Raw genomic sequence first — 12,260 nt, 5'->3', positions numbered from 1 at the left:
GTATAAATTACTAAGACCAGAAAAAAGGCCTAGGGCTGAGAGTAGGAGTTCAAACACAAGGATTGTAGTGACACGGTCATCTTTCTCTCTTATATCTATTATATAAGCCATTATACCAAAGCTGACCATAACGATGCCATTGATTTACAATCATAATGAACGTTGTTAGTTAGTGCCATGGTTTGTGATATCACATTATCCTCATAAATTACTTGAAACTACTCGGCACAAGTGTCAATGAGTATCGTGCAATACTAACATTCACACAATGTATTTTTTATATCTTTTATTATGTAATATAATAATAAAAATTACATTCCATATCTGAGCTAGAAATATATAAAAATATTCACTTATTATACTTCTTTTTCATCTCCTTCCTTTTCATCCAATTGTCCACCGGCATCATAAATTGGAATACCAATATGATATCAAAATAGAATCATTCTCGTAAAATATCGTAACAAATAATAATAAAATAATAAAGTTTATTTAACAAATAATTTTAACAGAATTTTTAAAATTTTTTAGAAATTTTCTGAATATTTTCAAAGTTCATATGAGATAATTTTTATGAAGATAAATTAATAGACATAGAAAAGTAGAATTCATTTAGAAAAATACTTAAAATTTAATTAAATCAAATCTAAGATTGTTAATTATTTTATTTTCCTTTTATTTCCTTTTACCCGTGCCCTAACCTTTTCCTTCTCCCATCAACGCCGATTCCCTCTTCCCTTTCTGTGAACTCGCCGCCTCCACCAAGTCTCGCCCACATCTCCTCTTCCCCTCCTCTTTGTCTCGCGCCGCCTCCACCAAGTCTCGCCCACATCTCCTCTTCCCCTCCTCTTTGTCGGGCTCGCGGCGCTCTCATCTTCTTCCTCGATCCACCGACGCCGGCGGACGAAAAACCACTTGAGCCCTAAGTTTCCGGTCACCGAATCCTCCCTCTCCTCTCCTGGTCGCGGGCATTGGAGATCGCCGGGAATCGAGCATCCGAGTCTCCACCTCACCTGTGCCCTAGACCGCCGACCCTTGCTTCTTCTCCATTGCACGTTGCCAGCCGAGGTCCCTTTTCTTCCTCTCGATTTTCCCTTGCTGCTCTGACACCCCTAGTTTTCTAATGCCACCCTTGTGCAGTTCATCGACACAGATCGTGTCATCGGCGGCCACTGCCACTGTGAGCTGTCTGCACGGCTCTGTCAACTACCAGGTACCCTTCTATTCTTAAGCCCTCTTGGTCCCCTGAGAAGCTTTCGGCCAGAACCTCCAAGGAGCACTGTTCTGATGGATCAATTGAGGGTAAGATCTCTAGTTTAAGAGATTATTGATCAGTAAATTAGGTTTAATTTCATATATGGAGTGTTTGTTGTGGAATGGTTAGAGTGCCTTAATTCTATATTGTTAGTTTATGTCCTTGGATTAAAGTGAAACATGTGAAGGAAGAGTTTGGATCAATTTAGCTTGATTGATAGTTTATACCAGGATTATGATCCTTAGTTGTGCCTCGTGTCCTGTATTTGTAGGATTCGAGTTGTATGTAAACTTTTGGATCTATTGAAGACGGTTGACACGATCTTCTTTTTGAGGCGGGTACTTCTGACTTATCTCTTTGATATAGTCATTTTAGATATGCATAATAGTATATAGCTAGTAGCAATGATTATGTTTGCATTTACTTTGGTATGTCACTATTTGGTCCTTGTAGTATGCCTATATTTTTATCTGTTATACATTCATGCTTATATCATTTTGATTGTTGCCATGCGTAAAATAAAATTTTAATTCTACTATGTCAGTTGTTAGTCCACTCAAAGCTAAACAACTCTGACAATCGTCATGAGTTTAAAAGAAGATAGATAGATGCAACCTTCAAATTACTTGTGTTGCTCTTGTAAATGAAGGGACTTAGTCAACTATTTATGCCATTAATCAACTCATTCGCATAGATTTGGGGCCAATCGCCCAACAACTGTGACATTAGTTGACTATCAGTACCATCAGTCGACTCATTTGGGAAAATCTTTAATATTTTCACCATTGTCAAAAATTTAGTTGACTTGAAATACTTTTAATTGACTCATCCTCTACCACGAGCTTCTTTTGCACAAAAAAAAGTCATCCAAGTGCCACTAATCAATTTTAAACTCAAAGTTAGATATAAGTCAGCTAACAGTCAACTTAGGCAATTTCAATTAACTATTCGATCATTTAGTAGACTCAAGTCAAAATACAATGGACTCAAGCATAGACAGCTCTAAATGTGCCAAGCATGTGTAGCTCGGATTGTGTTAGGCACAGGCAGCTCGGACCGTGCCAAGCATTGGCAGCTTGGACAGTGCCAACCACATACAACTCAATCCATGCCAAGCATGGACAGCTCAAATCATGCCAAGCTATTCTAATCATTTTGATCGTGCCAAGCTTGAGCTAATATGGTCGTGCCAATTTAGATCCACATCAATAATTATTTTTAAAATTACTAAAAATAAACTCAAAATAAATATTAGTAAATTAATTATTACTATATACAATAACAATAACAACCAACAACAATCAGACTTTTATCTCACTAAGTGGGATCGGGTATGAATCATTCTACGTCATTGGGTTTAATCTCCACTATATCCTCATATAATTTAAATGAATTTTATCCTATTTTATTGTTACTAATCAAGTCTTATTTGATTTCTCTTAAATAAATTGTATATTTGTCAAGGCCTTTTCTCATTTAACTTGAGCTGTTATTAGTCGTCTAAATACATATTTATGCAATATCAAATGCGTCTTTCGGAATTTTCCCTCAATATACGCAACCCTCATTCTTTCTGTCCGCACATCCATCTTAATATCCTCATCTCTACAACTTTCATCTTTTACTCGTGTAATCGATTCATAACCTAACATTCATATAACGTAGTAGGTTTATCCACCATTTTATAAAACTTCCCTTTAAGGTTTAAAGGTAACTTACAATTACAAAGAACACCTCACAAACTCCATTTCAACCATATCCTATGTAAAACATCTCTATCAACTCTTTTATCCTTTTGCAAAAACAATCCTAAATACTTAAAGCCCTTAGTTAGAGACAACATATCTTCTCCTATTTTAACCATTATTTTGTTACGTCTAATATTACTAAACTTAAATTTCATATATTTAGTTTTTACTCTGCTAAGCCTAAAACTTTTCACTTCCATTATTTCCCACTAAATTTAGCTTAGCATTTAATTCAAGTATTTCATCAACCAAAATAATATCATCTGCAAACAATATGCACCATGTTAATGTCTTGGATGTATCCTCGTAACACTCTTTATAAGAAATGGTTCAATTAATCCATGTGGAGGTTTCACCAAGTCGATCCTACCTAATAGGATAAGACTTGGTGGTTGTTGTTGGAGTCTTCACTTTTATAGTATTATTATTATTATATTATTATTAAAATATTTTATATATAATACTAATTCAATTGGCTTGGGCCCACTACCCCATGCATAGTAGGTTCACTTTTAGTACCAAGCTCAACCAAGCCCGTTTTCATCTGGATTGGGTTGCTTGTGGGCTAATCTAGTTGACACCTCTAGTAATATAAGACACGGATGTTTTATTTCCACTTCATACATCTTCTGTTTGTAAATATTTGCTTCTCTATTGATTAATCAATTATAAAGGAATGATTATTTCATTACTGCCAGCAATTTTATACCACGTGAATATGTTTTCTTTATTTTTTGATCTATTTAATTGATAGGAACTATAGAGCTTTATTTAGTATTTTAACGTTATAATCTCTATTCCATAGGGTTGATGCATCATTTCCTTCTGTGACATTAAACTTCAAGTCTGGTACAACAAGCATGCTAGTAAAGGTCAAGGACTATCTTTTAAACAAGTATCTATCTTAAGCCACCTTTCAAATTTAATTGTCTAAAATGATCTACTCTACAGAAATAAATCATTTTGCTCATGTATAAAATTGCCCATCCTTTGTCTAAAATTTAATTGGGACCTTTTCCCTATCAAAAGCTCTAATCTCCTGAAAATACGTTCTCAACTAAGTGATGATCAACTTATAAGAGGAAATCATGAAAGTGGTCAGGTTTAGGAAGGGGAAATTTCCTCCCAGAGATTGAATATACCTTAGAAAAGGAACTCACTTCCTATCTTAGGCTTTCCTTGCCTTCAACTTTCAGGGCAAGGTCTGTTAACTAGAGAAGTACTTCCCTCGCTTCCAATTGGGAAGGATTTAAAAAAAAACATTGGACTTGCTTTCAGTTAGTGGTTCCTTTGGGAAGTTATGTATGGGTCTTCTTCCCATGACAGGAGTTCCATACCATCGATGTTGTTCAAGATGGAACCAGATCAATTGGCCATTGAGTTGGTCTACAACTTGGTCTTGCTCTTGGGAATCCTTAGTGTTGGAGCAATTTCCCTTGGTTAAGTTTGACCAGTTTGACTAAGCTTGAGTTGAGTCAAGCTTGAGTCGGGATTTGAGTTTTGATATTTGACAATATATGGAGATTGCTAGGGCAATCGTCAAGTTGCGGTGATGGTCAAAGGGTTGACCAGGTTGATGAGAATACAAGTCAAGTAGGTCAGGGATGACAGGAGACTTGACTGGGTAAGTCCTAACTGGAGATTAGGCGTCTGTAAGTCCTAACTGGAGGTTAGGCGTCTGTAAGTCCTAACTGGAGGTTAGGCGTCTGGAAGTCCTAATTGGAGGTTAGGCAGTGGTGGAAGTCCTAACTGGAGGTTAGGCAAAGGAGAAAGTCCTTGCGAGGAGCCAGACATTTGGAAAGTCCAAGTGTGATCTTGGCAAGGGAGAAAGTCCTGGTGAGGAGCCAGGCAATTGGGAAGTCCTGGTGAGAAACTAGGCAATTGGAAAGTCCAAGTGTGATTTTGGCAAGGGAGAATGTCCTGGTTAGGAGCCAGACATTTGGAAAGTCCAAGCATGTGGTCTTGGCAAGGTAAGTCCAAGCATGTGGTCTTGGCAAGGTAAGTCTAAATGTAATCTTGGCAAAGGTTGTAAGTCCAAACATGTGGTTTTGGCAAGGTAAGTCCTAGTGTGACTTGGCAAGGAGAACTCGATAACTAGGATGAGGCCGAAGGAAACTCTTGAAGGTAAGATGTGAAGGATGGGGAGATATCCGAAGGACGCAAGATTGATGGAGTAGGCCAGAAGGCTAGTTCGAGGTTAGTCGAGTGTGGTGGTATAATCTGACAACTAGGATGAATCCGAAGGAAGCTCCTAAAGGTAAGATGTGAAGGATGGAAGATGTCCGAGGGACGCAAGGCTGATGGAGGAGGCTAGAAGGCTAGTTCGAGGTTGTTCGGGTATGGCCAAATGCTAGGTATAGGGGTGGCAATTTTTGACCCGACACGAAAACACGACCCGAACCGAACACGAAAAAATCAGGTTAGGGTTGGGTAGTTTCGGGTTCGGGTCGAAATCGGGTCAACCCATTTGACCCATTTAATAAACAGGTCGGGTTCGGGTCAACCTGAAATGCCCCAATTACAACCCGCGAACCCGTTTATAAATAATTATAAATTTAAACTAAAATTACAAATTTAAAAAAATTAAAAACCCTAAACATAGAGATATGCTATGCTATTGATTGCAATGTTGCTATGGGCCTATGACTTATCATTTATGATATGAATTTTCAATTTGTGTAGATAAATATTATTTTTAATTTTTAATTTAATATACAAAATTTATTTAATGAATTCAGGTCAGATTCGGGTCAAATGGGTCAAACAGGTTAAACGGGTCAAATGGGTCAAATGGGTTAAACGGGTCAAACGGGTTAAACGGGTCAAACGGGTCGGGTTCGGGTCAAGTGCAAATAAACAGATCAGGTTCAGGTTGAATATTTTGACCCGAATTAATAATCAGGTCGGGTTCAGGTTGTCATTTGCCAACCCGCCAACCTGCCAACCCGAACCTATCAACCCGAACCCGAACCGAATTGCCACCCCTAGCTAGGTATGAAGACCCAACAGGTCACGGTTGACCGGGAGTTGGGTTTGGGACTTTGGACTTGAGTTTGAGTCAAGTCCAAGCTGGTCAATCAATCGGGCAATCGATTGAACCAGCGTCCAATCGATCAGTCGATCGATTGGAATGTGATGCGATTGTGGGAAGGCCCAATCGATCGGTTGATCGATCGGGATGTGAAATCGCGAGCACAAAGGTTTTCCCAATCGATCGGTCGATCGATTGGTAGCTGCCGATCGATCGGTCGATCGATTGGGCAGCAGGAGTTCTCGTGCAGACGCGAGAACACAGAATGACGCTGAGTCGATCGGGCGATCGATTCAGGTAGTCCCAATCGATCGATCGATCGATTGGGAAGTGACCGTTGCGCAGGATGCAGGTGATGGTGATATTGTTGTGCATCTAGAAAGGGGATGAATAAACATAATATGTAATTTCAAATTCTCTTGTTGCTCTTGCAAATGCAAGGGCTTAGTAGCAATATGATAGTAGTTCAACTATTAGAAGTAATGCAACGGAAAAATTAACAATAAATAATGTTAACACATATTTTTATCTGGTTTAGAAATTCCTAGGCTTCTATTCTATGACCTATAACTTGTTTGGTGAGTCGCTCCTTGAATCCACTAATGAAATATACTTTCTCCTTTTAAGAGGCGGAGAAAGCTCTGACAAATATTGTTTTAATTTTACAAATAAACAATATAGTATAAGGTAAACTATAATAAAAATAATTTGATCAAAGAACCTTCATTGATTTAGAGTGAAACACTTTAGATCATAGAATAACAATAAATAAGTGCACAAAACGGAGCAATAGACATGATCAAGACTTTGAGGTTCAAAGTGTCTTCTCTCGATATTTATAAAACAAAGCAGATGACTAAGATTGAAAATGCCAACCAGTTGATTGATTCACCAATTTTGGAACTCTATTCACCGCGACTATTACTCAATTAGCCAATCAAATCGATTATCAGATAATTGTTTTTCCTACTCCTCAGGTAACCTTTAACGTTGACTGAATCTTAAGACGACTATGTCATCAGTTGATTATCATAGATAAACTTTCAACTTTTTTTACCGTTAACAGTTTTAATCGATTCTAAATTGTTTTAGTTGAGCTTATGTGCATAGATAAAGTTATATGATCATTCTTGGTCAATTTCAAATTCAAACTTAGATATTTGTCAACTTAGGTCTATTGGCTCAAGCCAGAACCGAGAAGAATTCGTTCTCAAACAAGTCAACAATTGACTGCAGTGTCAAATCTGCTAATTAGTCGACTGCAATAAAAAATGATCTCGCTTGACCACAAGCAAATTCATCAACTTTGTCCTAAATAACTTCTATCCAAAAGCCAAAATGCATTTCACTCAATTACTCATCTCATATGTTCACGTTGATCATGCTCCTCCTTTCGAGACCTCCTCGATAAGCCTCTATCCATAGAGGTTTACCTTTGAGTTCTACTCAAGTTGGGTTTACCTTAGCCAACACCTCTTTAGACATCTAGATGATTTTTAACATACGTTGAAGGTTCTAATAGTTCCATCTCACAATATTTTTTCCTGCATTATATTGTTGCATTGTTTTTTTTTAAAATTACCATTATTGATATTTAAATAGACATGATAAGCAAAAGCACTATAAATATTACTAGATATTAGTAAGATCTAAATTTTAGTAGTAAGATATATTAACCACACTATATGAGCTCTAGAACAAACTATTCTAGAAATTTAAGTTATTCTTCAAACACCTTTTAAATTATGGAATAACGTGTGCACAAATTCATAATCACATTATCCTATGTCTAGGAAAACATTAAATTATTTTTCTAAATAAATAATAGTTATTGTACATTTATGGTGCAGCACTTATATACTGTAGGACTTGACTTAACACACCTATGATTTTAAACCTATTTAAAATATCGTTGAAAAGATTAAAAGTTGTCTAAGTCATCAAAATTTGATCTTGCTATATTTCTAGAAATAGTTAAGGACTTTTTAGAATAGTTGTTTTGATTTTTAGAAAAATCAATTAGTTTTATTAAGTCATTATTTATTATTTTTTGAGGAATAACACAAGTGTTATTGGATTAACAAAGTGTCAGTTTGAAAGCATATAATTCCATATATCAAATGGCTTTTGGATTAATACTTTTATTCCCTTAGTGTGATTTTATTCTTATCAGTGATGTTTGCCTTCTTATTCATCCATTTGGCTACATCAAGAAGTATGAGGAGTGAAACATTTGATGGATTCCCTCCCCCCCCCTCTAATGATGAATGCTCATTCTAAATTTGAAACATTTCATCACAATTTATGTTCTTTGGATTGGTACTGAAATTACAACTTATGTTGAATGGCATGTGAATCAATTTTTTTGAACCAAACAACAATAAGGTCACTTATATCTTATTCTCTGTTATCATCAGGTCTTCCAGTCTTCTGTAATATGGATATGGCCATTCAGGGAGTTGAAAATGAAGCCTTTGGTTTCCTGGTTAAACAGGGGGCAGAAGCTGTAAGTACTAGTGCACTTTCTACATTGGATTTTTGTGTTTATATAATATCTGATGCTTATTAGCCCTTTTCAGAGGGTGTTCAAGTCAACTTTTGTGGGTCGTTTGTCGATTGTGAAAGAGCGTTTCTCCAAGAAATATAGGCATCCCTTACTTGATTCAAAGTTGACAGTGAAGCGCTTGAACATGGTTTGTTTACTTACACACACATCCTTTATTATCTTGAATGTCTTCAATTAACAGAGGTAGCTATTTAGTGTAGTTTCCAAGATCTAAGCTATCAAAAATTACTGACTTAAGTATTTTTAAAATTTTTTTAATATTGATCATGACTGATCTACTAATCTACTTAGATTTATCCAATTTCAGCACTTTGCACTATGAGATGTGAGTCATGTGACAAAAAGCTCAGTTAACTGTATTTTTGTTTAGGAAGTTCGCTGCATGACAAAAGCCAGGCGTCTTGGTGTCCCCACTCCAGTATTATATGCTGTCGATCCAATTCTGCATACTCTGACATTTGAATACGTGGATGGGCTCTCTGTGAAGGAGATCCTATTAGATTTTGGATTAAATGGTATTGTTGAAGAACAACTAAATGATATTGCTATACAGATAGGAACTGCAATGGGAAAAATGCACGATGGGGGTCTTATCCATGGTGATTTGACCACTTCAAATATGATTATTAGGGGAGAGACTAATCATTTGGTAAGCCTTGAACAATTCATGTTGCATTTACTTGTTTGAAGTTGCTAATGTAGGAAGTATTTTACATCCATCAATATGATAATTATTGATGTATATGCAATTTTGTAAATTTTGCACTTCAATACGATCTATGATCATTCCTGTTGATACTTTTTCTCTGCACAGGTTCTTATAGACTTCGGTCTGAGTTTCACATCAACTATTCCTGAAGATAAAGCAGTCGATCTATATGTGTTAGAGAGAGCTTTGTTATCAATGCATTCTTCATGTGGAAATGTGGTTAGTTGATTGTTTTATGTTCATAGAAGTTAATCTGTTTTTTAAATATATAAGGATGTTGACTCACATGTGATAGTTTTTCGATATTATCTTATCCCTGACGACTTTTTCGTGCTTCTCTATTCCAACTTTTCTTTTCTTGATATGCATATCAAAACAAATCCGTCTCCAACTTTTCTTTGCTTTCCAACATAACAAACTTCTTTCGGCATCTCTATTTGGAGGCATATCAAAATTGTAATTCATTTTCCATCCAATCCTTGTATTAATGGATGATTACTCTTCTTGCAAATGATCATGTGACTAGAGTGCCTTTTAGTGAGTCCTAATAGCTTAACTTCGTCTCAAGGCGGTGGCTTCTCATCCCTTGTATGCTCCTGAGCCCTCGGCTCCTCCACATATCATCCTTCATGCTCTAGCTACGTAGTTTATCTTCTCTGGCTGTGGTCCTCATTGCACCTTGATACTTATGTCCTATGGTCTCTTGATCGCTTTGTGTAATCTTCTCCCAATCTCTTCATACGTTAAGCCACTAATCCTCCAACTCGGCTATGCTAAATCATGCTTTAAAGATTTTCCAACACCACCTTAGTAATTATGATCCTAAGGTCCCTCTATTGCGTTGTACAACCTTCTTTAATCTCTATGGACTTTAAGTCGCTGAATATGTCACCTTGGCCACACCGAATCATCATTCATCATCACTTAACCTCGTCGAGTTATGACTTATGAGTTCTCAAAATCCATATAAAATCACAAGTCAAAGTTTAACTTACTTCCAAAAGTCGCAATAGACAAGGACATGATTGCACTAGCAATCAATTTTTTCATGGTTCATAAAAAAAATGATTATGTGCCCATTAAATAATAGATCAGATTATTAAAAAAAAACTCTATAATGTTCAATTTAAAATTATAAAAAATTCCAAATTTAATTTTATTTAAAAAATCATGAATTTGAATTTTGATTTAGTCAGATTCAAATTGAATTTTATCAAATAAAATACAATTACATTATCCCATAAAAATATAATTGAATTCAAAATATCAAATACTCATGAATAAATTTTAAATACAATTACATTAGCTCATAGAATTATATAATCATTTCAAATAAAATTATATTATTAACAATGAAAGCCTTTTGCACCTTTAAACTTGAAATTACCTCAATGTTATATAATTCAAAAGCAAACTTATCCTAATTTATTAAAAATCATGAAAGGTCATTTTCTCATTGCTCATTAATGTGAATAGATTATAAAGTAAAAGAACTATATATTTTACATGAGTAAACATAAAAAAGATTAAAATTTAATTATGGAGGTGATCAAATGTATCAATTAATTGTTAAATAACTAATTAATTTTAATAAACAAATTAAATAAAAGACATAATTTATATGAATTAAGATTAATTATGTTATTAATAATTTAATTAAATAAGTATTGGAATTGTACTGGAATAGTAAGATACAATATAGATACAATACTAAAACTGTTTCATTCTTATCAGAGATTGAAACTTTGGTAGGTTCAATTTTCCTTTTATTACTTTTTTTACTTTGTGCCAGATACCTTACTCCTCAGATGATGTACATGTTAGTTGTTTTGCCTGTACAGATGGAAAAAATACTGTCAGCCTATAGAAAGTCTTCTAAGCAGTGGTCATCCACGATGAACAAACTAGCTCAAGGTGAACTCTTGCTATAATTCTTCCAATGTACGTGTTCATATCCTCATAATTACTTGTTATCTCAAACCACTTTCTGCAGTGAGACAGCGAGGTCGAAAACGTACCATGGTAGGATGATTCTTGTGAGTTCCGTGTCCACTGGCACCAAGTTACTAGGTCAGGTTACACATTGCTGTTAGATATGGAACTGTTTTCACTTAACAAAAATAAGCCTAAATAGACAATTCATCATGTTTGGTGCCATGCAATCTCAATATAGTGTTGGTGTTCTTGCAAGTATTGTTGTATGGTTTGTCATTCGTAGTAATATTGTAAAACACCAGTGAAAAAATTTATAAAATTTCACTGCATATCCAAGATTGGCGGTTGATTTTGTTGGGACTAAATGTTCGTATGTAAACTCATTTATAGATTATGATCACCAGCTCCAAGTTTGTAGGTGAAATTACATTTTGCTGGTAGATGTTGAACTCTTTTTTCTGGCAAGTATAAACCTAAATGTGCCACTGGAAACTATCTGATCTTTTAGGAGAAATACATATTTATTTTTTTTTCTGTTATAAGGGTAGTGTTTTTTTTAAGTATTTCTATCATGTGAGTAATTTAAGGTGTACTTATAGAAGTACCTTGATGAATCATGGAGCTTGGTTTTACAAAATACATCTTAATATGGCATTGTTCATGTATAGTAGAAATGCATATGAAAAATGGTCTTATTTGATTTTTTTATTAGTTTTAGGTTTGTTCAGCTAGGATCCTTTGGATCGCAATTTACGATCCAGAGAATAGATCACATAAGTTGATTGGTTGATGAGGATAGATCTTACTATTTAATAGGTGGGATCTATTCCTATCAATCAAATAGATATAATGGTTCATCCTTGGATCGAGCTGTGCTCAGGTTTGTTAACGTTTTTTTCTAGAAAGTATCTTGAACTTTAATGGCATACTGTTCTTATTTGAAATGCAAATAATATTAATCTATAAAATATACATATTTAACTAACTAAAAAGTAAGTCAGAGTTGTATCCTTCGA

General features: G+C 35.2%; 1 protein-coding gene across 1 annotated transcript; it reads left to right on the top strand.

Moving 5' to 3' along the window:
- The first annotated feature begins 690 nt into the window (after nt 1-690).
- LOC121992254 (EKC/KEOPS complex subunit bud32-like) lies at nt 691-11,609 on the top strand. Its single transcript, XM_042546493.1, has 9 exons — nt 691-1,068; nt 1,141-1,302; nt 1,527-1,589; nt 8,452-8,540; nt 8,614-8,727; nt 8,971-9,249; nt 9,415-9,528; nt 11,151-11,223; nt 11,303-11,609. Exons 4-9 carry the CDS (start codon nt 8,472-8,474, stop codon nt 11,338-11,340), a joined length of 687 nt encoding a protein of 228 aa, XP_042402427.1. The 5' UTR covers nt 691-1,068; nt 1,141-1,302; nt 1,527-1,589; nt 8,452-8,471; the 3' UTR covers nt 11,341-11,609.
- The last annotated feature ends 651 nt before the right edge of the window (nt 11,610-12,260 follow it).

Source organism: Zingiber officinale, chromosome 6B (genome assembly GCF_018446385.1).
Source record: "Zingiber officinale cultivar Zhangliang chromosome 6B, Zo_v1.1, whole genome shotgun sequence".
NCBI lineage: Eukaryota > Viridiplantae > Streptophyta > Magnoliopsida > Zingiberales > Zingiberaceae > Zingiber > Zingiber officinale.
Note: the sequence above shows the minus strand (reverse complement) of the source record. Positions and strands in the feature narration are given on the sequence as shown.

Bases quoted from the DNA above. Each gene is read 5' to 3' on its own strand.
- LOC121992254 (XM_042546493.1), top strand. From the start codon at position 8,472: ATGGATATGGCCATTCAGGGAGTTGAAAATGAAGCCTTTGGTTTCCTG. The intron at 9,250-9,414 runs GTAAGCCTTGAA...TTCTCTGCACAG, and splicing joins GGGGAGAGACTAATCATTTG to GTTCTTATAGACTTCGGTCT. The intron at 9,529-11,150 runs GTTAGTTGATTG...TTGCCTGTACAG, and splicing joins ATTCTTCATGTGGAAATGTG to ATGGAAAAAATACTGTCAGC.